Source organism: Lemur catta, chromosome 10 (assembly GCF_020740605.2).
Source record: "Lemur catta isolate mLemCat1 chromosome 10, mLemCat1.pri, whole genome shotgun sequence".
Taxonomy (NCBI): domain Eukaryota; kingdom Metazoa; phylum Chordata; class Mammalia; order Primates; family Lemuridae; genus Lemur; species Lemur catta.
The window spans coordinates 8,904,263-8,931,807 of NC_059137.1; the positions used below are offsets into that span (position 1 = coordinate 8,904,263).

The 27,545-nt window shown below is 44.7% G+C and overlaps 2 protein-coding genes across 7 annotated transcripts in view; one reads left to right on the plus strand and one right to left on the minus strand.

Moving 5' to 3' along the window:
• MVB12B (multivesicular body subunit 12B) overlaps positions 1-27,545 on the minus strand; it is a 158,888-nt gene that overhangs the window by 125,721 nt on the left and 5,622 nt on the right. For 4 of the 6 annotated variants that reach the window (XM_045562329.1, XM_045562326.1, XM_045562330.1 and 1 more), the window contains exon 2: positions 20,313-20,435. In XM_045562329.1, the coding sequence (XP_045418285.1) occupies positions 20,313-20,435 (123 nt within the window). Of the gene's footprint in view, positions 1-20,312; positions 20,436-25,722; positions 25,931-27,545 lie in introns of those variants that run through there. The other 2 variants (XM_045562332.1, XM_045562328.1) reach the window with 1 other exon arrangement.
• Positions 43-15,217, plus strand: LOC123646319 (U1 small nuclear ribonucleoprotein C-like). Its single transcript, XM_045563149.1, is given in 4 exon segments — positions 43-76; positions 424-534; positions 537-923; positions 15,009-15,217. Coding segments are annotated over 4 exon segments (741 nt in total).

Genomic DNA, 27,545 nt, shown 5'->3' on the forward strand with positions numbered 1-27,545 from the left:
TAGGGCCTGGCTGAAAGAACCCACCACTGCAGAGACTCCATGATGACCCCAGCAGGAAAGAACCTGGATTTCTGGAGTCAGATTCAAGTTCAAGTCCCAGCTCTGCTGTTTACATACCAGGGTTTCCCAAAGTCACCTTTTACTCTCTGAGCCTCATCTAAAAATGGAAATAGTAATAATATCTACCTCATAGGATTATTTGTGAGGATTAAATGAGAGAAACAAGAAACGCTTAACCACAGTGAGATATAACTCCAGACCCACCATGACAGCCATAATTAAATAGACAGGCAGCACCAAATGTTGGCAAGGATGTGGGCCAATGGGAACGCTGCTACACTGTTGGCAGGACTGTAACATGACACAGCCTGTTTGGAAAACAGTCTGGAGAGTCCTCACAACGGTAAACTGAATGGCCTGGAGAGAACGTGCCTAGGTTTTGTTGTGACTACTGTGAAACATACCTCACCCGTGACTCCACTGTGGGAAAGACACACTGTGGTGGTAGGAAACACAAAAACAATGTGGAAGACTATCAGAATGGATGGAAGAGCAGGTCCAGAGCCTGGATGACAAAACAACGGCTGCATTTCAACAAGGAAAAATACCTCCTACTCCATTCCCTGCTCCTCCTCCTGCAGGGGCGATAATTCTACTTCTGCCCCGTCTCCTGGGTCCTCCTCGCCCTAGTATCATGCCACCACCCCATATGGGGGGCTCTCCCATGATGCCCAGGATGGGCCCTCCTCCCCCTAGGATGATGCCAGTGGGACCTACTCCTGGAAAGAGGCCACGCGTGGGAGGCCACATGCCAACGATGCCTGGGCCCCCAGTGATGAGACCTCCCACCCGTCCCATGATGGTGCCCACTTGTCCTGGAATGACTCGACCAGACAGACAGGGACAGAGGGAGGTCTCTTCATGTCAGTTTTATATCACTTGTTCTGCTTCTCCAGGAGATCATGGTGCTGTGACTCTGGGTATTTTCTTAACAGCATGGTAAGGAAGACTTGCTCCCCCTTCCTATCAAAGAGAGAATAGTTTTGAAGGGAAGATGTGGAACCAAAAAAGGAGCAGTTTTCATTTGTATTGTGAAATGTGAAAATAAAACTGTCAACTCTTTCAGTTAGGGAAAGAAAAAGGTAAACGTAGAGTTATATGACCCAGCAATTCTACTTCTAGATATACACCTAAAAGAAATGAAAACAAACGTCCACATAGAAACTTGTACATGAATCTATAAGTTTTTCATAATCACCAAAAGTAGAAATAACTCAAGTGTCCATCAACTTATATACAAAATGTGATATCCAAACAATGGGGTATTGTTCAGTCATAAAAGGAAGGAAGTACCGATAGATACTACAACATAGATGAACTTTGAAAACATTTTGCTTAGTAAAACAAGATAATTACAAAAGACCAGATATTGTATGGTTTTGCTTATATGAAATGTCCAGAAAAGGAAATTCCATAGAGACAGACAGTGGCTGCCAGGGGCTGGGGGGAGGAGAAATGGAGAAAACTGCTAACAAGCAGGGGGTTCTTTTGGGGGTGATGACAATCTTCTGAAATTAGATAGTGGTGACGGTTATGCAACTTCATGAATACACTGAAAACCATTGAACTATACACTTTAAAAGGGTGAATTTTATGATATGTGAATTATATCTCAATATAATATTTTTTTAATAAAAAGGACTCAGCATAAAGCCTGGCACACAGAAGACACTCAAAAAAGGTTAGCTATTTATTATAATCTCTGGTCCCTAAAGTAAGGACCCTATTTTAGTCACTGGATATTTTTCTGAGTACCAAGCCCTGTGTCCTGCTTATAGCACATAATCAGATTTTTGCCAAATGGCTGAATGAAGCATTAAAAGAATGCACAGTATGAAATATACACAAAGAATGAAGCCTGGCACATCAGGGCTACACAAGATAGCCCTTTCTTCATTCTTACCTGCTGCACAGGTGCCTTGGCCACAGCAGGCACAGAGGATGCACGGAGATTCCCAAGTCTGGGTGGGGAGAAAGAAAGCAGAGCCCTCCTCCCAGCAAAGGCCCTGGGGGACACGGCAGGGATGAGGAGCCTTGCTCCTGCACCTCTTGATGGCAGTTCACCACACGCCAGTTAACAGGAACGTGGAAGATCTATACACACCAGTCCAGAAAGATCTGAATGACATGTTTAGATCTTGCATAAAAATAACACAAGAGCTTTCTGCATGATGTAATTTATATTAAAAGCAAAAATTACAATGATATATTTCTATAAGTCATTTATATATAAAAGTATAGAAAAAAGTCAGGAAAATGAACAAACTGATGACCATGACTAAAGAAATCAGAGGTGTGATGGAAAGGCACTTGAGCTTTGGCTGTATTACTGGATTTTTTAAAATAAGAAGATATTGGCCAGGTGTGGTGGCTCACGCTTATAATCCTAGCACTCTCGGAGGCCGAGGCAAAAGGATTGCTTGAGACCAGAAGTTCGAGACCAGCCTGAGCAAAAATGAGACCCCCATCTCTACTAAAAATAGAAGAAATTACCTGGGTGTGGTAGTGCACACCTGTATTCCCAGCTGCTCAGGAGGCTGAAGCAGGAGGATCACATGAGCCCAGGAGTTTGAGGTTGCAGTGAGCTACAATGATGCACTCTAGCCAGGGCAACAGAGTGAGACTCTGTCTCAAAAATTAATAATAATAATAATAATAATAATAGAGTTTACACCAGAACTCAAAAGGCGCAGCAGTTTGGGGCACTTAGCAAGCAGTTGTTTGTGGGCCCACCAGCTCACACTACACAGCCTGGCTCCGGGCTTCTTGCTGGCTTAAACAAAGGGGCCCTGAAAGAGACCCAACAAGACAAGGAGGACAGGAAGAATTAAAGAGACGGGACTTAAGAGAAGACAAGTTGAACTCCTGCTATTCATGAGTCATGCCCCATGACGGCAGGCGAGAAAGCAAAGGAGATGAACTGGCCCTCGTGACTAAGTCACTCTTCTTATTTACTCCATTACTCAGCTCTCAAACCACATTGCCAGCTGTAATTGCATTTCAATTCATGTTTAACACAAACATAACTTAGCTGGATGCTGGCATCCAACATCCTAGACACAGAAAGCCAAAACAGAAAGAGCCAGCTAATTCAATTCAATAAATGCTCTTTGCATGCCTGGTGGAGCATGTATGCACCCAGGCACTGCACTGGGTACCGGGGGCACAGCTACGTGACAGGTGCAGCTCCCTGGCCTCCCGGGGCCTCAGTACACAGGGAGAGATACACACTACCTGACAACTGTAATTAAAGAGTGGTAAGACCTGCAATCGAGGAAAGAAAGGTGCTATTGAAACACACAGAGCCAGAACATAATTCCACAAGGAGAGGGACGGTGTGTGTGCACAAAGGCACAGAGGCAAGAAGGGGCACGGCACCTCTGAGGAAGGGAATACAGTTCAATGTGACAGAACGAGGGCCACAAGGGTAGGGAAGGGGCAAATCAGAACAAGGCTCAGATGCAGGCTGAAGTCCATCTATTGGACAAACATCTACTAAGTGCTCGGTGCTGGGCATTCGGTGGTAAGTAAAACAATGAATTTTCCTTTGAATCTAAAAACAAAGAGCCAGAGAACAATTCTAAGCAGGAGAGTAACCTCATCTTTTGGAAAGTTTCCACTGGCAATAGTTCAGAAAGAATGGAGACAGTCAGAATGGAGTCAGGGGGATGCACTAAGAGACAATGCATAGACCCTCAGAAAGGAGAGTGCAGAAGACAGTTGATATCCAGATATTTGCTTAGTCAACAAGTCAATTGTTTCCGAAACTCTTCCCCTCTGACCTGCTGCTCCCCAGAAACATGGTGGAATTTGCAATCACATAATTTCCCATTGCATAAACCTCACAAACTTGTCATCCTAAACCATTATCTAAAAGGTTAGGGTTAGCCAGGAACAGCCAGGAAACAAGGGAGGGAATTAGAAACAATAAGAGAATTCAATGAGGTTGTTGGATATAAGAGAAATACATTTTTTTAAAATTAATTTTCCTCTATACAAAATAAGCAAACCATACCAATCACCATTTAAAGAACACAGTGTGAGAAAACAGTACCATTTACAATAGCAATGTCAATTATCAAGCTTAAATTAGCTCTGCAAAACAAATGAAAAAGTTTCCTATCTTTTTTCAAAGCTTTAGAATAGTTTGCATAATGTAGAAATTACCTATTTCTTGACAATCTGAGGGAATGTTACCTTAAAACAACTGAAGCCTAGTGCTTTTGTTGGAAATAATTCTCTAACAGTGTTTCCAATTTCTTCCTTGGATATAGGTTTGTTACAGGATTTCTTCTTAAACAGCAGTAGAAATTATCTAACTTATCAAGATTTTCAATTTTAGTCATATATGGCTGCAGGTAAGAGCTATACATTATCTTCTCTTATGATTTTCAAATCTCCTTATACTCTTACTTTCCTTTTCTCAATCTAAATTTTGCTTATCTTTATTTTGTTTCTTTTTACTATTAGATTTGCCAGAAGTTTATCTATTATCCTTTATACAAAGACTCAATTATCAATTAGAAACTCTCTCTCTCCTTTTCTCTTACTTTTATTTTCTGATGTTATCTTTGTTATTTCCTTCCATGTGTTTTTCTAGCTACTTGAGCCATGGGACAATGTCAAGTGGTCTAACATACATGTCACTGGAGCCCTAATAAAGGAAGAGGTAAAAAAGAAGTATTTTAATAATGACCAGAAATTTTCTAAATTTGATGAAACCACCAGACCGCTTCCTGAATGAGTTGAAGCCAGAAGGCCGTAAGTTATAAGCAAGATGTTACCATGCAGTAGCCTAGATTCAAACACAAAAGCTAGGGTCGAATTTTTAAGGGCATGATTTGCTGTTAGTGGTATAATTTGATCTAACCTGAGTGCTTTTGATGCCCCGGCCTGGGCCTGCTGCAGGGTAGCTGCCATGGCATCTGTGCTGCACGGGGCCTCCGTCCCAGCCCTGAAGGCAAGGCCCAGCCAGCACATGCAGACCCCAGGTCAGCTCCCCCCCCCCCACCGCCAGGGTCTGGCTTGGGGCCAACAGGGGTAAGAAGGAGGTGGCAATAAAGTTTATTTTTGTTTCCCTCACATCCTGTATTCCCTGCATAAGGGCCCTAGTCCTCAAGGGGAAAGAAGCCGCTCTGGATCACCTCTGGGACAGGAAATGAGCCTTTAATCAGACTAAAACACAACCTGTGTAAGTACAAGGGCCTGGTTATGACAACAGCAGCACATCATCGGGTACACATTTGGGGTAAAAATAAGTTAGACTCTACCTTATACTACATGCCAAAACAAAAATATGGATGTTTAAAAAGCCAATTCAATAAAACAAGATGAAGTATTAGCTAAAAATATATGATAATATTTCTATTATCCTGGGGTAGTCAGGCTTTTTTGTTTCTCTCTAATTTTTAAGTGTTTTATGTTGAAATGATTTTAGTTTAAATTATAAAAATAATTCAAAGAATTCCTGTATAGCCTGTTCCCAGATTCCCTAAAATGTCATCATTTTTATCACATTTGCTTTCCTTCTCTCTCTCTGTTACATATATGTATATTTATATGTATATAAGTGTATCTATGTTTTCACATTCCTATATTCATTTATATGCTGTGTCCTTCTCAGTGCATCATATCAGGCAGTACATCATATCTATTTTGTCTCATTACTGGTAATTTTAATTGGATCACTTGCTTAAGGTGGTATCTGCTTGGTTTCCCCACTGCTACTCCTTTGCAAATTAATTATTTTGTGGAAGGTGCTTTGAGACTCTGTAAATATACTGTTTTTCATAAAAATTTCACCTCTTAGTTTTAGCATCTAGACAGGTCTTTCAAAGCATTAAGATAAAAAAATAATACAAAAAGACTAACAGATGTATCTACGTAAACTTTGGTAAGATGTAAAAATTATCAACAAAGTTGGATACAATGAACCAAGCTGAAAGACAATGGCCTGAGAGAAAAATATCTGTAACATATATAATAGGGAAAAGATTAATACATAGACTGTATGAGGAAATCCTATAAATTAATAAGAAAAAGCAGCCAAATGAGTCATCTATGAAAACCAGAAATTAACAGTAGAAGTACAAATGGCCAATAAACCTGAAAAGATGCTCAGCCTCATGACTAATCACAGACCTGCAAATTCACACAATGAGCTTCTAGTTTGGGAAAATAACAAAAATACTGATAATAAAGAGGGATGGTAAGGATGAGGGTAAATAGATATTTTTGTACGTTGTTTACTAGGAGAATGTATAAATCAGCAAAGCATTTCGGAAAAGCTACCTGGTGGTAATTACTAAAATTCAAAATGTATATGTCCTTTGACCCACCAGCACACACCCAGAGATGTACGTACAGGGATTCTCTCACAGCCTTGCTTCTCACAGACCAAAGGGAAAAATCTAAATTTTCATCAGCAGGACAGCGGTTACTAAGTGACCATACAGTGGAAAAACATACAGCCATCAAAAAGAATGAGGCTGAGCTACATGTCATGACATGGAAAAGCTTTCTGTGTATATTGTTAAGGAAAAAGGAAAGTCAAGGGACAGTACATACAGTATAAGCATAAATAATAACGAGCTAACTGCTACGGCACTCACGCCAGTGCCAGTCACTGTTTTAAGCACTTCACGAACATTAGCTCATTTAATCCGCACCCAGAATTCTATGAAGAAAAGTTCTGTTATTAATCCCCACTCTAAAGACAAGAAAGCTGAGGCACTAAGAGGGAAAGTAACTTGACCAAGGTCACCACTAAACTATGCAGCCTCTCTCTATATATGAACATGAATAGGCAGTTGCAAATTTGTAGAAAAAGGACTGGAGGAATATTGACCAAACTGTTAATAATAATCACTTCTGGGAAAGGGAGGGTGACAGCCATCATATAAATGCTTCCCTGGGCAATTATGGACATGCTTGAAATAAATGAAACAATAGAAAGTCTCAGCAAATACACAGGAAGTGTAAAGAAAAACAAAATTGAAATTTTAGAAATGAAAAATATAATAAATAAACTCAATGGATGTACTCAACAGCAGCATGGAAGAGAGAGAAGAAAGAATTGGTGAATTGGAAGACAATAGAAAGTACCCAATATGAACAACACACAGAAAACAGACTGAACAAAAAATTAACAGCACCTCAGGGGCCTGTGGGACTGTAGCAAAAGATCTGGCATTCCTGTCATCAGAGTTCTAGGAGAGAAGGTTGGCGAGGCTGACAATGTACCTGAAAAAGTGACTGCCATACTCAGTGAATATCCTTCAGGAATGAAGGGAAAATAAAAACATTCTCCAATAAAGAAAAAAAATGGTAAGCAAAAATATGGGTAAATAGATTTTTCTCCTCTTGAATTTTCTAAATTATGTTTCATAGTGTAATCAAGAATTATAACACTGATATGGTTCTAAACATATACATAGGAAACATTTATGAAAATTAAATTGTAAATGAGGGAGAGCAAAGAGATACAAAAGGGAGTAAGGGTTCTATACCTGAACTGGTAAAATTACAACATCAGTAGATTATGATAAGACAGACAGACAGACACACACACACGTGTAATGTAATACCTAGAATAACCACCAAAAAGCTATGCAAAGAGACCACTCAAAAATACTTAGATAAGCTAAAATAGAATCCTAACAAATGTTCAACTAACCCACAAGAAGCCAGGAAAAAGAAAACAGAGACAAAAAAAACAGAGATAACAAAGTAAAAAATAAAATAACAGGCTTAAGCCCTAACATACCAATAATTTCATTAAATGTAAATAGTCTAAATATTAATATAACAATTAAAAGACAGAGATTGGCAGAGTCAACTTAAAAATATGACATAACTATATCTGTCTACAATTAAATTAATTAAATTAAAGTAAGCAGGAATGGCTATGCTGATATCAGATAAAATAGACTTCAGAGCTAAGAAAATTACCAGACAGAAAAGGATATTATATGATCACAAAACAGTCAATACACCAAGAAGCCACAGTGATCCTAAATGTATATGCACCAGCCAACAGTGCTGCAAAATATATGCGAAGCAAAAACTGACAGAACTGAACACAATTATAGACTTCAATATTGCTCTCTCAAAAATTAATAGAACTGGACAGAAAATCGGCAAGGATATTGAAGAATACAGTAACACTATCAACCAAGAAGATCTAATTAACATTTAGAGCAGTAGTCCCCAACCTTTTTGGCATTGGGGACCGTTTCGTGGAAAGAAATTTTTCTATGGACGGTGGGGTAGAGGGGATGGTTTCAGGATGATTCAAGCACATTACATTTATTGTGCAGTCAAACCTCTCTGCTAATGATAATCTGTATTTGCAGCTACTCCCCAGCGCTAGCATCACTGCCTCAGCTCCAGCCCAGGTCATCAGGCATTGGATTCTCAGAAGGAGCGTGCAACCTAGATCCCTCACATGTGCAGTTTACCACATGGTTCTCGCTTCTATGAGAATCTAATGCCTCCGCTGATTTGACAAGAGGCAGAGCTTATGCAGTGATACAAGCGATGGGGAGTGGCTGTAAATACTGACGAAATACAAATGAACCTTCACTCCCTGGCCCGCCACTCACCTGCTATGTGGCCCGGTTCCTAACAGGCCACGGATCAGTACTGGTCCACAGCCCAAGGGTTGGGGACCACAGATTTAGAGAACATCCCACCCCGCAACAGTAGAATACAGTCTTTTCAAGTGTCCATGGAACATATACCAAGATAGATCATTACATGGGCTATCAACAAACCTCAACAAATTTAGAAGACCTAAAATCATTCAGAGTGTGTTCTCCAACCACGATGGAATCAAATTAGAAATCAATAACCAAAGATCACAAGAAAATCTCTAAATTCTTGAAAACAAAACAAACTTCTAAATAATCCATCAGTCAAAAAAGAAAATCCTAAAAGGAAATTTTAAAATACATTGAAGGGAATGAAAATGAAAATAAAACATATGAAAATTTGTGGGACACAGCTAAAGTGGTACTGAGAAGGAAATTTATACATTAGAAATGAAGAAAAGTCTCAAATCAATAATCTAACCTCCCATCTCAAGAATCTAGAAAAAGAGGAAAATAAACTCAAAGCAAGCAGAAGGAAAAATAAACAGCTAAAATAAAATTGAAAAAAGAAATATAATAGAGAAAAATCAATGAAACAAAGAGCTGGTTTTTTTTGAAAGGTCGATAAAATTGACAAACCTCTAGGAAGACTGACGAAGAAAAAACGGGAAGACAAAAATTACCGATATCAGAAAGAAGAAAAATCATTAGAGACTCTGTAAACATCAAAAGAATAAGGGAATGCTACAAACAATTCTACACATATAAGTTTGACAACTTAGATGAAATGGACTGATTCCTTGAAAAATACAAACCACCACCAATCACCCAATATAAAATTGATTGTTTGAACAGTCCTGTAACTCTTAAAGAAATTGAATTCATAATTTTAAAACTTCCAAAAAATGAATCTCCAGGCCCAGACAGTCTTGTGGAGAATTCTACCTAATGCCTAAAGAATAATTAACAACAATTCTACAGTCTCTTCCAGAAAAGAGAAGGGGAGGGAACACTTTCCATTCATTTATGAATCTATCATAATATTACCAAACCCAAGACAGTAATAAAAAAAACTTACAGATCAGTATCCCTCATGAATATAGAAACAACAATTCTTAACAAATTATTATCAAAGAGAATTCAGCAATAAATAAAAAGATATACCATGATCAAGTGGGATTTATTCCAGGGAAGCAAGGCTGGTTTAATATTAAAAAACCAATCAATGTAATCTACCACGTTAATAGGCTAAAGAAGAAAAATTACATGCACATCATATCAATTGATACAGAAGAGGCATTTGACAAAATTCAAAGCCCATTCATGACAAAAATTCTTAGAAAAAAACAGGAATAGAATGGAATTTCCTCAACTTGATAAAGAGCATCTACCAAAAAAAAAAAAAAAACACCCTATAGCTAACATTATACTTAATAGTGAAAGACTGAATATTTTCCCCCTATGATAAGTAATAGGACCAGGTCTACTCTCACCACTCCTAGGCAACATAGTGCTAGAAGGTCTAGTCTTTGCAAGAAGGCAAGAAAAGGAAATAAAAGGCATACAGACAGGAAAGGAAGAAAGGATGAGATGACTGTCCAGGTGGAAAATCCCAAGGAATCTACAAAAAAACTAGAGTAAGTGAGTTCGACAAGGTCACAGGATATAAGATAAACCTACAAAAACCAACTGTATTTCTACATAATAGCAATGAACATGTGAACATCAAAATTAAAAGTACAATTCCATTTATAATTGCTTAAACTAAAAAGTAAACTATTTAGGCTTAAATCTACCAAAACATGTATAGAGCTTGTTTGCAGAGAACTACAAAATGCTGGTGGGAAAAAAATCAAAGAAGAACTAAATAAATAGTGAGACATACTATGTTCATGAATTGGAATGCTCAACACTGTTAAGGATGTGAATTCTCTTCAACCTGATACACAGATTTAATGTTAATTCCCATCAAAATCCGAACAACGCTTTTCGTAGATACGGACAAGATTATTTTTAAATTTATATAAACAAATAACTTTGAAAAAGAAGAATTAAATAGAAAGAATCATTCTACCTATTATGGTTTGAATGTCCCCTCCAAAACTCTTTTGAAACTTAATCCCCAACGTGGCAGTATTGAGAGGTGGGGCCTTTAAGAGGTGACTGGATCATGAGGACTCATTCATGGATTAATATATTGAATCATTAATGGATTAATTGGGTGCCATGGGATTAGAATCGGTGGCTTCATAAGAAGAGAAGAGACCTGAGCTAGCACATTAGCATGTTCAGGCCCCTTGCTATGTGATGCCCTGCACTAGCTCAGGACTCTGCTGAGAGTCCTCGCCAGCAAGAAGGCCCTCACCAGATGTGCCCCCTTGACCTTGGACTTCCCAGCCTCCAGAACCGTAAGAAATAAATTTCATTTCCTTATAAATTACCAGTTTCAGGCATTCTGTTATAAGCAACAGGAAAGGGACCAATACACTGCCCAATTTCAAGACATATTATATAGCTGCAGTAATCAATACTGTGTGGTTCTGGCAGAGGGACAGGCACACAGAATAGAAAAACCACACAATAAGGCCAAGTGATTTTTTGCAAAGATTCAAAGAAACGCAAAAGGAAAGTCTGTCTTTTCAACAAATGGTGCTACAGCAATTGGTCTTTCACAGGGGTATAAAAGGAACTTCAACCTCAGTTCACATCTTATACAAAAATTAAGTAAAAAATGGATCACAGGCATAAATGTTAAATGTAAAACTATAAAACCTGTAGAAAAAAAACATACGAGAAAATCTTCACGATCTAGAGCTAGGCAAAGAGTCCTTAGACGTGGCACCAAAACATGATTCACAAATGGAAAAACTGATAAATTGGACTTCATCAAAATTTAAAACTTTTGTGAAAGACTCTGATAAGATCAAAAGACAACTACCAACTAGGAGAACGTACTTGCAAATCACATGCCCAACAAAGGACTCACAGCTAAAATATACAAAGAACTCTTAAAACTCAACAATAAAAAAACCAAACATACAATTAGAAAACGGGTAAAAGACATGAAGAAACTTTCCTCGAAGATGTACAGATGGCAAATACACACATGAAAATACGTTCAACATTGTTCATTAACCACAGGGAAATATCATTTAAAACCAAATGAGTTATCACTACACACCTATCAGAATAGCTAAAACAAAAAAATAATGACAACAACAAATGCTGGAAAAGATGTGGAAAAACTGGATCCTCACACATTACAGCCACCCCAGAACCTTTACTTTAAACACTAAACGTGCAACTACCATATGACCCAGCAAATGTACTCCAGGACATTTGCCCCAGAAGAATAACATCTTGTGTTCATACAAAATTGTACATGAGTATTTATAGTAACCTTATTCTTAACAGTTCCAAATTGAAAATAACCAACATGTCCTTCAATGCGCGAATGGTTAAACAAATTGTGGTACACCCATAACATGGACCAATATTAACAAAAAGGAACAAACTATTGATACACACAATAGATTTTCTGGATGAATTTTAGGAGAAATATGCTGAGTTTCTGGGGGAAGAAAAGCCAATCCCAAAAGGTTACACACTATATAATTTCATGTATATGACATCCCTGAAATAACAAAATTATAGAAATGGACAAGAGATTAGTGGTTATCAGGGGCTAAGGAGGTAGTTAGTGGTGGTGAAGGCAAGTGAATGTGGCTATAAAAGGGCAACATGAGAGACCCTTATGGAAATTGTATTACAGGAGTTTTTTTTCCATATTTTATGATGCTTTGTTATCTTGAGGCCCTGCAGACCCAGGGAGGGACTGCCCCTTCCAGGGTTAGCTAATTCCTAGAGATAGTAAATGACTTGGCTAAGTGCATGCTTTTGATATGCAAAACAACCAATTCTGAGTTTACAAGCAAATCCATCTGCTTGCATCAGCATCCAGAAGTCGAATACAGGATCCTCCTGCCCCAGATCACCAAGGGCCAGGTACCTGACAAGAGGGTACCCTTATAGCCCAGAGCCCTCCTAAATTATTCAAACTAGACAGTCCTAAGTCTGCTTACCCTGCTTTGCATTGCCTTTCCCAGGGAAACCACAGTAAAGCCACCTGCAGTGTATCCCCCCCAGCTCCCTCTGCCTCCTACGGAGCCAGGTGCTTCCCCATGTGGCCCTGCGTGGCCTGGCACGGCTGCTCCTCTGGGGAACTATGAGTAAAAAACTATCTTTTCAATGGCAGTCCTCTCCCTATCTGCCAGCCACACCATACCTGAATAAAAACAAAATCTTGCGTACATTTTAAAACAGAAATGTTCTGTGTCTTGACTGCACTAATGTCAATACCCTGCTTGTGATATTGTGCTGGAGTCTGTGACATGTTGCTATGGGGGAACGTGTAAAAGGGTAAACAGGATCGCTCTGTGTTACTTCTTGCAACTGCATGTAAATCTACAATTCCCTCAAAGTAAAAAAGTTTAATTGGAAAAAAAAAGATTAAAGCCAGTGCCTCATCTTTTCCACCAGTCGAATTTCATTGCTGGAAGCCTTTCTAAACAGTGACTGGGAAGCGCTAGTGAACAGAAGGAGGTGCCAGGGCACGGCCTCCTCTCCACTTTCCAGATGAATCAACTATGGAATAAGTCACCAGTGGGAACTAAAGTCTTTGGTTCAAAACTAAAACTTCATGGTTGGTTGGGGAGGGAAGCCCAGGAGAAGACAAGCCCAGCCCCTCTGCACCCCGGCAAGTCAAGCCACTGTTCCTGACAGAAGCATCTTGACAAGCACCGATGTTGCTTCTTGCACACCTCCTGGGTGTGCACCGTGCCGAGTGTGCCAAGTGCACGTGCCGGGCCAGGGCTCTGCGGGCCAAGGGGAATGTGGAGGGAAGATACGGGACGGTTAACAGAAGTTTGTAATTCAGGCTACAGGAAACAAAGGCCCAGGGGCTGGTCAAAAAACCATTTTCCATGTTTTCAGTAAATCTCAGTTTAATGTATGTTCTAACAAAACAAAAAAGAGGAACACCTGGTGCCTTTTATCAAAACAAGCTCTGATTCTGAAAATAAACCCATCTGTGAGGCAGGACTCAAAGTCTGTTGTTATTCCTGCAGTTGGACTGGCATCTCCGGGGCAAAGCCATGTGCAGAGGGAACCAGAGACAGCCAGAACGAGCTGTCGCCCTCCCCCCGGCCCCCCCCCCCCCGTGTCTGTATTTGCTTGGTAGAGGCAGAGTTACAGGAGGGGCTGTGCCTGAGACTCTGGGTTCTCACTGTCCTCTGGCCCATGGGGAACAAGGGCAGTTTTCCTGCCCTGCTGGGGCCCCCACCAAAGCTTCAGCTTTCTGAAAACCCCTGTGGCAGCTGCATTCAGACTGGACATGTGATGATGTCCCATGTTTCCACCGCATGTCTACCACATGCCTCTTATAAGATATTGCTACCATCTTCCCATGCTTTTCACAATGTGATTTCTGAAATTCTTGGAGCACTATATAAAAATACAAGCTTGTTTGAACCTGTATCACTATCTAGTAGATTTTGTTTTCCTACTTTGGCAAGTAAAAAATAGGACCTCGTTCGCAGGTTTGGGACTTTAAATGTATCCCTCCCCATACCCAGCCCACCGGCCCAGAGAGGAGCTGGTCTCTCCTGGGCCCCCAGAGCCCCTCACATTTGACAGTTCAAGCATCTGAAACTCTAATTATTCAGAAAATTCCTAATACATTTTGGGCATATATACACCATGCAGGTGCAACCGTTTTAAAGAAATGTTTTCTTGTCTAATTAGTTTCAGAAATAATCAGTGTTTTGAGGAAGGGAGGTGGAGCAGAAAGAACTGGGAAGCGGAGACTCCCAGAGAGCAGGTCCACATGCTGCCCACAGGGCCTGGCCAGGGCTGGAGCCAGAGCCACAGTCACCCCACCGCCTGGGCCTCTCCTCACCCGGCTCTGGATCCCAACTCCCTGCCCCCACAGGCTGCCCTCCCTCTCCTGTGTCTACACCCCTCCCTCCCTGCTGGTTCCTTCCACCAGCAGCTAAACTTGTGCAATGCTTTCCTACCTTTAAACAACGGAAAAGGCTCCTGATGTCCTGCCACCCTCTGGCTACCACACTTTCCTTCTTCAAAGGCAGCCACGCTCTCAGCCTCTGAGCCTCACCTCCCACCTCCTCATGTCCACACAATCTTGCTTCTGGGCCAACCACCAAGTTCACAACCATCTCCTTCCATCCCTCCAGACTCCTTACCCTTTAGGCAACTTGGCACGTTACTCACCACCCCTCTAGAAACACCTTTCCCCGTAGTTTTCTAGCTGACTCTCCACCTACCCCTCTGGATGCTCAGCTTGGCCCCCCTTCCAGAGCCACTGCACAGGCTCTGACGTGGTGTCTGACATGACAGGTCCTCTCTGCTGGCCCTACAGCCTCTCCCTGCCGTGCCACATCATGCCACAGTCTAGCTACACGAGGATGACACCCAGACCTCTCTCCAGACCTTCAGACCTGGGGCTCCACCTGGACGTCACACAGCACCTCAGACTCAATGTGTCCTAAACTGACCAAATCGTCTCCCTCCCCGACCCCACCTGGCCATGTTCCTATCCCAACAGAAGCATCAGCATCCACCAGGCTGCCCAGCGAGACACCCTTGTATGACCCTGATCTGACCCATCTCCTGCCTCACACACTGCCACCAGCCTGGTGAGGCCACACCCTCCCACTCCACACTGACACAGCCTCCAAATGTGTCCACCTGCCTTCATGCCCAGCCCCTCCAAATGTTGTCCTTGTGCACACACCAAATGACCTTCTGAAAATACAAATCTTATGAGAACCTCTTTTCCTTCAAGTCCCCAGGTGACCCCCCCGCCCCGACCCCAGAAGAGAGGCAAGCTCCTTAGTGTGGCTGTGGCCTCACCCACCTGCCCATCCTCAGCTCTCCCCTCCCACCTTAGGGAGCCCGATCTTCCCAGAACCCTACATTTCCAGTGCTTTGCACGATGGGAGGTGGTCAATAAACGTTTGTGAGACCAACAAGCCAATAAGAAAATGAATGGGTAATGGTCAGGAAAAATTTCACTACGGAGCCACGTGAACTGGGTTTTGAAGGATAAGTAAAATTTTACTTAAAAAAGGGGGATTATAGGCATTTTGGAAATATGAAAAAAAGTAGGTTCAAAGTACAATAGTACAAAGTTCCTGCTTATTCTGGACACGAGCAAGTGAGAGGTTCAATGGGGCCAGAGAAGGGATGAGTGAAGCTGACTTCAGACACACTGAAATCGCGTGTGCCGTAATGAAGAACTGGGATTTCTGTCCTTTATGTGGTTATCGGAGCAGCCTCTTGGGGAGCATACTCTTGCCTACGACTGAAACACGTGTGCATTATCGTTCAGGCCCTCGCTCTTAACAGACATGCCCAAGGGTCAAAACAACCATCAGGCAGGAGCTCTGCTTGGGTCCTCCAGGAGCCTGAGACCCACTGAAGCTTGGGAATCCCTCACCTGGACTTCTGGAAACAGTCCCTGGGCTTGAGGCTAATCTGTCTCTTCAGGGTCACTGTGCCAGCAAGACTCCTGTGTGTGGGGTAGGATATCTCGGACAGGGAATGGAAGAGGTCTTAGATTAGAGTGAAGAAAAAGAAAAAATAATCTCTAGTTTCTCTGAGGCTAGGACGCAATCAGGCCTGGGCGCTAAGGCATGGCAGCTCCAAACACCTTTCGGAGGTGGGCAGAACAAAGGCAGCTGAAAGCAAGGCAGAGGGTCTAAGGATGGACCTGGACCTCGGCGGGAGTCAGTCACCTCAATTTTACTATCTCACCTCCATTATCCCCAAAGCCCCAGAAATGTCTCATTAAAAGTAGGTCTGTTCTCAGTTGTTCTGTGGGAAACGACGTGCTATGGTCTGATGTGTCCCCCAAAGTTCCGAGAGCAGTGCCCAGTCCCCACATGGGCCAGAAACGTTGGGGCAGCAGCCGAGCAGGGAGCTGAACCCAGCCTCACAGATGTCGCCAACAAAAAAGGTGCAACGTGGTGGCAGGAGAGAAAGTCAGAGCCTTAGAACCCTGAGCACAGCTGAGCCGGTTTCCTGGAACAGGCCCCAACACCTGGCAGGGTTCACTGTGTGAACACAAGGGGGTAAACAGCAATTTCCAGAAGCAACTTCTAGAAGTGAGAGGCTCATGCTGCCATAATCTGGGATTTACCACGAGAGACGGGTACATCTGGAAAGTTAGATCTGAAAGATAAATAGTCCGTCAGTACTTCCCTTCAAAGCACCTGCCGCAGTTTCACTTCTCACTTTGTGTGATCGCTGCCTCCCCCACCCCGGACTGCACACCTCCTGAAGGCAGGAACGCTACATGCTTTCGCTCATCACTGTTTCCCCAGCTCCCAGCTGGCACACAGCAGGTACTCAACAAAATAAGTTGGATAAACAAACAGTTTAAAATTAAAACATCCTGGAGTGTTTGATTATTCTCACCTTATCCATATTGCTGAAATTTTGTTTTGTTTTTTATAAAAAAAGTATATTGTCAAGGAAAGGAAGATGTATCTTTCCTGGAAAGAAAGTCATCTCACAAATAACAGTGTTGCGGCTTCAGTCTCTGAGTTGTAAGCATTCACTTAGAAAGACAAATTGACGTAGGTAAAAGGTAGGATGTGTATCACTGGAAATACACCCACAATGAGCCTCAGTGATGTCCAGCTTGGTGCCCCTCAGACCCTGGAACATCCCAAAGTGATTTACAAATCAAAGGTTAATTCTGTGCAGAGGAGTTGTAGTAGGCAGTGCTCCTTATAGCATGACAATTCTCTGAAAACTGACCATCCACACATGATAAAATAGCACACACTACTCTTGGCAAACACCAGGCACCTGTGACACAGTCATTACACCAGGCACTGTGGCTTCACAAGGACACACGAGACCCACCCCCGACACTGCAAAGGAACAGCAGCACTCGTCACCCCAAGCTCTGTGAGTGTGGCTGCAGAACAGAAAAGGGAGGCTATTTCAGAGAAGACTACAGAAACAGGGACAATAAATTGAGAAGTTTACCAAATAATCCCCAACCCCTTAGCCTAAGAAACTTCTCCTGACCCGGAGAGATGGGAAGTTATTTAATTAAATTTTTATAAATGAGCATTTGGCACCTTTTACCTCAAGCAGCAGTGGGGCCCAGGCTCATTGAAAGCAATTGTGCTACGCAGGGTCAGCAGTCCAGCTGGCGCCGGACTTGCAGGGCTGTGTGGCCATGGTGCTTAATGTACTCTGTGCGCCTGGAGGGATTAATCCTAAAGCAGCTATGACAGACGGAGAGAGTTCTCACCCCAGTCTGGAGCAGGGCTTCCTCATCCACGGGAGTTCTGTCTGAGCATCTCTGCAGCCGGGCCACCACAAGGTGCCCTGCACTTTGGTTTCCATGTTGACTTACTATGAAACTCCAGATAAAAGGAATGGGACGTCCCTCTTCTCACCCTGCCCTCCCCGTCTGCCCCTTGAACTGGAGGCCAGATCTCTGGGGAACAAGATGCTTCTCTGAGAACAGTCCAGAGGCCAGCACCAAGAGACGATTCCTACCTCTCTCCCAGGAACAGCTCCGAGAGGGAGCCTGGGCAGTCTCCGTCTCGGCCGTGCAGACGCTGGGTAATTACCGGGTGACTAGCGCGAGCCCCTTGCCCTCCTCACCTCCCACTAAAATGCATGGCACAGCACAATCATGAAATGTGCTTATTAATTTTACTCATTTGACACTGTGCTCTTCTGCCCTGAGCTAGATGTTAGGAGAAAATGATAGGGATAGATTCTGCTCCTGTCAGACTTACCAAGACTTCCAGAAAACCAAACTATCAAAGGCCATCTGCTACCCACTAGCCAAGCATGCAGCGTGACCCCAAAGGTACAAATGGAATGTTAAAGATACAGATCAATAAAAGAGGATGGCAGGAAGATGGGGAGACCCCCGCCCCGGGCCTGAGCTCCCCAAGTGCCCTCCCAGGAGAGTAACCCTGAGCCCATCCCTGCAGAGCAGAGTGCCCAGCCCTGGCCGTGATTCACGACTTGCTGCTTCGCACCTAATTCATCAAAAGACACTTTGGCTTCTCAAATCAGGAACATTTTTATGAGCTTCCCCAAGAGTTCCATGGCACAAAGCCATACGTAATGATTCTATTTTATGAAAGTTACACATTCAAACCGTGCTTTGAAGCCAGGCAGCAGGTAAGACTCAAATCTTTGTCGGAAAGATTCCCTTGTTCTTTCACTTTTATAATGTCTGCGAGCTTTCACGCAGTTGGGACAGGGATGTGGTGTGTGTGAACAAGCTTCTCTTCCCTCACTGGGACCCAGCGCTGGCAGACCAGGTGTGATCTGCAGGGACTGCTGTGGTTCTCCATGGGGGCTGATTTTGCCCCTCCACCCCCTCTGCCTGGAGATTATCTAGCAGTGTCCAGAGACTTCCCTGGTCGTCACCACTGGGAAAGGAGGGGCAGGTGCTATTGGCATTGACTAGGTAGAGGCCAGGGATGCTGCTAAACATCACACGATGCAAAGGACGGCTGCACACAAAAGAGTTTTCTGATGGTCTGGCCCCAAATGTCAACAGCGCTGAGGTCCAGAAACCCTGTCTTGGGGCTTTGCTGGACCAGGCACCACATGCTTCCCAACCCGGGGACATCAGACCCTAATCCAATCACTGTGGCAGGTTTTCAGCACTGGTGAATGCGATTCGTGTTCTTTTTTTCTTACGTATTCCTGGTGCACGTTTGCAATGAACAAGAACAAAACGTCATCATAAACAAAATGAGGAAAGTAAAAATAAGAGCACCGTAGAGTATCAGAACACATGACAACATTCACTGTTAATTAAACCCTCCTAATGTTCCTCTGTACTTTTTAAGCTCCACCTAAATCAGAATTTATCCACTGAAACAGCAAAATAACCATTTCTGATTATCAGGACTACTGGACACCAGCACAGATGTCTGCTGAAAAGCAAGGGATCTCTGCTAAACTGGGTGGTGTGGTCGGTGATGGCCCTGGGCTGGGAGGAGGTCTGGTCCTAATTATCTGCCATGTCCAAGGACTGGGACTCTGTCACTTCAATTCTCAGAACTTAGGTTATCCTGATCAGCATGGTGGAGACAAAGCTACTTGCCCTCCCAGCCTTCCAGGGACTTGTGAGAGCTAAGTGAGTTCATGCACAGGAAACTGTTTTGTAAACTGTAAAGAGCTATGAATACATGACAACATGTTTAAGGCATTCACATATGCATGGCAATGTATGACAACCACCAGGGTCTTTCACGGACTCTGGATCCTTTCCACGAAATGTCACCACTAGAGGTGACTACAGCAATCAATGAATCCAACACCTTCATTTTACAGAAAATGTAAGTGACTATCACACAGGTCAAGTGACCCGGCCACAGCCAGGGCCAGGAAACCACGCAGATGGGTGCAAGTCTTCTGACTCCCAAACCAGGATACACCCCCTGCCCCCAACTGGCGATGCTTTCCCACCCCCCATTGTTTTAAGTTCCCGGAGGGAAGAAGCACATCTGATACACAGGGTCACAGGGCTTGGACACAGGACATAAATACCGGTCGAATCAGCAAAACGTACAATCTAGTATCTTGACTTACTACATCGTAGCCTGTCGGGGCTCGGTTCCGAGAAGCCACCACCCCAACGCCTGTGATGGGGTCCATCGACGTTTCTGGCAAGGCTTCCGAAAGGTCTTTGACTTCAGGCATGGTGGACTGGTCCTGGTTCAGAAAACGAAAAAGAAAGTGCAAAATTCAAACTTGGCCTTTAAAGCAAACAATACAAAGTCTCAGACAGATACTAACAGAACCAGAATCTTAGGGCAACTGTCCTGAGCTGAGCTCCATGTGCTGGCTGGCTGAGGGGGCCCTGGCCTTACCTGACCCTTTCCTGGGATCGAGGATTCAAATCACCTCTGGCCCCTGCTCTCCTCAAGTTAGCTTTGAGTGCTGAGCTAACATAGTTAGTGAGGGCTTGTCCCTGCTCTCAGGAGATAATTTTGACTCAAACCCAAACGCAAATTACTTTCAATGCCACCGTCCAGCTGCCTGATTTCTGAAGATACCAGTAACTCCCCTGAGGATAAATCAGACGTGATGAAGTCCAAGAACACCTTTCCTTTCTCTCCCTCACAGCCTCTCCTTATGGAGGTGCAGACTGCCAAATCCAGCCCCTACCACAACCAAGGTTAGACTTGCAGCAGGCAGAGCTCTGAAAATAAGCAAGGAACTTTGCAAACACGTAGAAGAGAGAGTTCTGGGCATGGGACAAAGGAAGGGTGCTTGAGTCCAGGCTCTGTATCTGACTAGCTGGTGATTTGGGACAAGCAATTTCACATCTTGGAGACTGAACTTTCTCAACTATAGAACAAAGTCATGACACTGACACCTGCACAGCTGCTGTGAGAACCGAGAGAGTTGATGTAAATGCAGGGCCTGGTAGAGATCCCTGGTACACAGTAGGCACTCAGCACAAAGCAGATGAGACTGGCGGGATTTAGGGCACACAGGTCCAATGTAACTGGCCAGAACCACGGAAGGTGTCGCTCCCTAGAGGACTGGCAGATCCCTTTGTTGTGTTTCACCCCCAGGTCATGTGGGCACTGACTCAGAGCCAAACACTCGCAGTGACCGTAATTCTTGCTGGGCGCTTTGGGAGAAAGGGAGGGAAATGGAATTATTATTCTGCTGCTGACTGTGCCTTGATGTGACCGGAGGAGACAGGTGGAATACAGAGAGCTCTGGGTCCGGGCAGCCGGAGTGGCAGTGCACTGGAAAGCAAATAAAAGAGGCAACACCTTATGTAAATGGATCTAAGTACCCTGAAAAGGACAAGCAGTGAAAAAGAGCAAGTCAAATTCCACCTCCTTCGGCAGCAATTAAATTCCACTGGCTGCAGGTCTGCCAGATCCCTCAAGGCTGGTTACTGCTCCTAAAGCAAACCAAACACCCTGCCTCATAGGCAGGCAGGAGGAATAGTCTTGCTTCTCAGCCTTGAATCGGAAAAGGCAGAGGCCATTAAAAATGCCTGCAGTCTCCTAAACAGGAACAATCAAAATGCTGTGCGCAAGTTACCCATGAAGTCAGTGGAACCCACAAAAGGCTCCGGAAACAGACTTGTCAATGCCATGGAGCCAAGTCCGCAATCAAGACTAGGAAGCGCCTGGCACAGCTGCACACTCAGCTTCTGTTTATGACAAAAGCTAAACTAAGTTATGTTTTACTTAATTCTACTGAAAATAAGCTTCTAGACGGCCAGGGCAGGGGGTAGGATACCACGCTGCATCACTGCATCATTCTCTATTTTCAAATTTCATTTACCAGGCAGCTCTACCTACAAAAATCACAGGGCTTAGTGCGTCCTGCACACAGTGGGCATTAAGTAAATATTTGAGTGAATACGCATGCATGCCCTCACTAAAGATTCAAAATTAAATATCTGCACCTGCCTGATCCAAACCAAGCACTGATCAAAAAGTCTCCGCACTTCAAAAATCCTATATTATTGGTAACATGAAAATAACATCGCTGCGGTTTGCAAAATATTGGTACCTGCTGTTGGTTACCAAAAATGCTTTGCAATTAACAACTCATTAACAGAATGTACAGATCCTGTCAGTGCTAAAATATCATGCTGTGAATTTAATAAAGAACATGTGAGGTAAGTTTTTTTTTTTATAAAGATAGTACAGCCTCTATTATCACAGAGGAAAAAGAAAGGGGGGAGAGAGAGAGGATAAGCATAAATAAGCAATATCTTGTTTGCGGATAGATTCATTGCCATGTGCTCTGGTCACAACATCCTCCCCGAGGTACGGATGACAATGGCTCTCTGGCCCTGAAGCACACTCTCAACTGCAGGAGGGTAAACTCGCTCTCAAAGCAGCGCTGCTGCTCCCAGAGTGCACGGAGGCGGCGGCCCAGCGGCGGACTCCAAGATGGCTGCAGAGGCCCCCAGCCGAGGCAGACAAAGGAGCCAGGGCCTGTGTCTGTGCTGGTCACAGCCAGCCTGCGGAGGGCCGAGCAGAGTGGTGGCAGAGAGCCCACTGTCCCCTCCCTCCCCCCCACCAGCTGCTGTACCCTGGGGATCAAGGCAGCCTTTGTGAAATATAGACAAATGGCTCCTCACTGCACCAGGCTGCAGCGGGCTCCGGCAGAGGAAGCGCCACCACCAGCCAAGGAAGCTTTTAATGAGAAACACCCAAGATATCCATGGCAGAGGCCATCACTCAAAGCAGCTTGCCCTGAATTACATATTTTCTGACTGCAAATTACTTTTAACAGTGTCTCTACCGGCACTTCAATTGACCTTCCTAACAAAAGGCCATTTATTAACTAGCACTCCACGTTTCGCAGGCTGCACGGAGCTTCAAGCCAGGAGGGATGGCACCACCGCAGAATACTCAGCCACCCGGGGTCGCAGGCCAGGCCTCTGCCAGGGAGAAGAAGAGGCCATTAATGTAAGCCCGCACAGAAATCCGACCGGGGAGGGGACGGCATGGCAAGGGAGCGGGGTGTTGAGACCAACATTAACCTGTCTGGACTAAAACATAAAATCCTGAGACCGACTCACAACAGCTCTTGGTTTCATCTCAGCAGCCCTCCTCCAGCACCCGCCTCTATCTCAAAATCCCAGCTGCATACAAAACACATGAGTACACCTCTGTTGCACTTGGGCAGCACTTTGCAATTCCCAAAAACTCCCAAGCTCCTTCTCAGTTGGTGCTCACACCAAAGCTGGGAGGCGGCTAGCTCGTGGTATCCCTATTTTACAGGAGAGAAAACTGAGGTCCCAACTTCTCAAATGCCACGCAGCTGGCAGACAGCAACGCCCAATGGGACGGCCACTCTCCCTCCCCAGGCCTGGTCTTCCCACTGCACTACGCAGAGGCACCAACATCCCATCCAACTGAGAAGGCGGTTTCAACACTAATTATATGTTAAAATGCCAAAGCTCTTCTTTGTCTAGCCACAGCTCAATAAGTCAAGCAAGGGGGAAAAAAAGTAGAGAAAGATAAAAGTAACATGGGATTAATTTTCCTCACACCTCAGTTTCAAGATTCAACATTCCCCTCATAAATAATTTACAACAATAAAAATGAGCTAAGGCCATGTTTGTGTAGGATGGAGGTAAATTTAGGCCTAATGAGGGAGATCCGAGCACCGCACAGGAGGGAATAGGTTGATCTATGGCACGGTGCGAGCAGGATCGACCGCTCACGGGGGCTCCATTACCAACTGGAAGTCGCAGGGCCGATGGGGCTGGGGGCAGGAATGCGCCAAGCAGGGAAACCTGTGCCACCCCAGCTGGGGCTGCAGGGAGGGTCTCCACAGGGCACACCAGAAGTCGACCCAGTGGTTTGGATGACAAGACAAGACAACGGATGTTGAAATTTTTCAAAACTGTAGCATCGAGCCAATCTAAGTCAGTTCTCAGCAAATGCCAGGCAAGGAATGAAGGTGGTGGGGTGCCAGGGAGTCACATGACCTTGAGCTGGTCCCTCTGATTTAACCTCACAGGTCATCTGGTCCCAATCCCCATTCTGACCACTCCCCAAGCGGGGATACAGCCTCTGCTAGGTCACTTCCAAGGGAGATGTCACAGAGCCTCAATCCAGGCAGCCGTTCCCATGTCTGTCCCTGAGAGGGTTCCTCTGCAAGGCAGGAGAGCAAGTGTATGTACGTGTGTGTGCATGTGTGCGCACCCACGCGTGTGTGCACTGGGCAAGGTGGGCAGGGTTAGGGTGAGGTGTTCTCCAAGCCAGGAGGGTTTCTTCCACCAGGCCATGCCCAAGGAACACTGTTCAGCAAGGCCGGGAGGAAGCCTGCTTCTGCTTCTGCCTGCAACGCTGCAAACAGCACTGGGGGACCAGCCCCAGCACCTCACCAGTGCTGTCATCCAGGTTCACAGAGAAATGAACTTTAACTATAAAGCCCCTTCATACAGACGGCACACTGCTCCCTTGTAGCTGATCAAAGAATCGCTACAACAGTGTGCTTAATCCCTAAAAATCAGCAGTGCTGGGCTTAACTGATGCTGAACATTGTTTCAGAATCAAAGGCTGCCTCCCAGCCCCAGTCTGGGAGAAAACTGAGCTACTGTATCACAGTTGAAAACTCAGGGGAACTTTGATATCATCTCTGTTTAATTTCCACGGCCCTAGTGAGCCTGGGGTTTATCTCGTTTTATCAACTCCTGTACTGAAATCAAAACCCAACTAACAAAGCTCAGCCCTCTCTCCACCGAGGCCCTTCCCGCAGCGGGGTGTGGGCCGAGGAGTTTAAAGTGCTTTCAGGGGCCAACAACTGCAGGGGGCAGGGGGTGCTGCCTTCAAAGGAGGCCCCGAGGGCAGCAGCACTGCGCCCCAGCCTCCCTGCCATCTCAGCTCCTGCTGTGTCCAGGAAGGCTGGCTCAGAAGCCGTGCCAGCGCTGCTGGTCAGGGCTGAAGGCATGACTCGTGTACAACTTTTGAGGAGAGCAATTTCAAAGTATTAAGGGGGGCAGGTGAAACTGGGCTACTATAATTGAAATGACAAAACCAGTGGGTTAATTAAGTCCCCACAGAAGGATGAACTTGTGATCAGCTTGCTTGAAGTCCAAAGTCAAGGGCACCAAAGACATAAACTGTCTGCCCACATCTACCAGCTTGTGGGGCTGGGGAAGGGAATGGGATAAACATTTCACTCGCCATGGGAAATGGCACAAGAGCAGGTGGTCGCTGGAAAGGGGTTGTCCTCCCTCCCCGTCAAAGCTGCTGCTGCTATGGCCGTCACGGGGAGGTTCTTTGCCTATTTCCCAGGGGCAGTGATGGTTTGTGGGAATCCACGCTCACTTCTGGTGCCCCATGATTACCGGCACCTTTCTGCTGACAATTGCAAGCAAGAAACAGAAGGACTCTACCCCATCCCAAAGGGAGAAGCCTGTGGCCAGGTTTTACTAATGCACCCCACAACACACCCAAACAAGCAAACCTGGCCAACTCCTTGTAGCAAAGGTGCAGAGACCTACCTGCTCAGAAAGCTGCAAGCTGAGACCAGTGTCCATGCTGTACCCAGCTAAATGGCCAGCGAGCTCTCAGGCCACCCAAGGGAGAGAGTGCACAGACTGAGAGGTTGTAACTGTGGAACCTCTGGATAGCAGCACAGCATTTCCTAAACTTTGGTCTGAACAGATTACCTGGAGACTGGTCAGAAGCCAAATCACTCTAACAAATGCTGTTGGGTATGGTCAGGTGGCAACAGGTCACAGGTTGCTGGGAGGGCTGAGATGATATTGGGGAACTAAAGCAAATATTTTTTTAAGCTCTCCCAGATCACAAAGAATTTTCTAGCTTGGGAACTAACAATTGCAAGCATTTCCTTTTCCCCCCACTAAAGGTCTGTTTCTCCTAATAGAAAAATCTGGTGTATAAATGTGTCAATTCCATCTGACCTATGCTCAGATTTATATTAACCATTTTATTACTAGACACAGATTTTTCCATAAACCATGTGAGGCAGGCCAAGGTTCAGGCTGCTGCAACCCCTATGGTGCAATGCTAGAGTCCAGAATTCACTTTCTAAAAATAAATCCGGGATCAAGTTCTACAGCACTGCCCTGGCCAAAGCCCTGCCCTGTATAGGCCTGACTCTGCACAAACTGGGGAACGTCATTCAAGGCTGGGGCATTCTCCAGTACACGTGTGAGCCCCATGATTACTGCAAACAAGGGGCGTTCCTGCCCACTCCCATTATGTCTTGCCGGTGGGGCCATAGGAAAAAGGAGGACCCCAACAGAAGGCAGATGCCTACAAATTCAACCACCCCAGGAGGCCCCAAAAGCAATGGTCTCCTGAGTGTTCAGTGATATGAGTCACATCCTTGCCCTGATGGCCACAGAGCCTGTAGAGAAAAAAATGCCAATATGTGACCTCAGTGCCAGGCAAGTGGGTACCCAGGCCAGAATCAACAGAACACCTGGCTTCAGGTCAGCCAGGCCACCACACCTGTCCCTGACTTTCAAATTGGTCTTCAGAGTTTCTTTTCATGCATTTGGTCATCTCATCATTCTACCTGTATGCTGATGACTTCCAAAACACCTCCAAGCATGGACCTCTCTCCTGAGACTCAGAGGTGTCTATCTGGTGTCCTGCTGGCTATGTTCACCCACATGTCCCATGAACACCTCAAGCCTGGCTGGCCTTGCCATCCTCCCCTGAAGCATCCTCCCACCCTCCCAGTCCCTAACAGTGCCTGGTGCGTAGCAGTCCACAAATGTGCCTGGAGCACCTCTGGCTAAGCACTAAGGGTATAGCAATGAGGAGACAGAAAGTCCACATTTTAGAGTAGGGGTTATCCAACTTTAGCACACATAAGAATCACCAGGAGAGGTTGTCAAAACAGAGATTCCTGAACATCACCCCCTGAGATACTGATTCAATAGGCCTGAGAAGCTGACGCTGAAATGGCTGGTCCACAGTCCAAACTGAGTACAAGAGAGTAGGTATTCGTTAGGTGTCTGATGAATGAATAAATGAACGGCATGAAACTAAAGGAAACCTTCCCTAGAGAAGAGACTCAGAATGAGCCCCCCAGCCTCTCTTTCCCTCCCGCCTTCTCACAGGTCAGCCAAGAACACCCAGTTCCTCCCCTACAGACTCCCACCCCACCATTAAAATCTGGCTCACATCTGCCATTCCTCTCAAACCTTGTCCAATTGCCCAGCCAGACAGGTAATGTCACTCAGAATCCAGACATACTCGAGCACATGGCCATGGCACACACATCATACACACACAGCCTTGCCTCCCAGAAGGCTAGAAGACACTTTGCCTAGCAGAACACAAGTTGTTA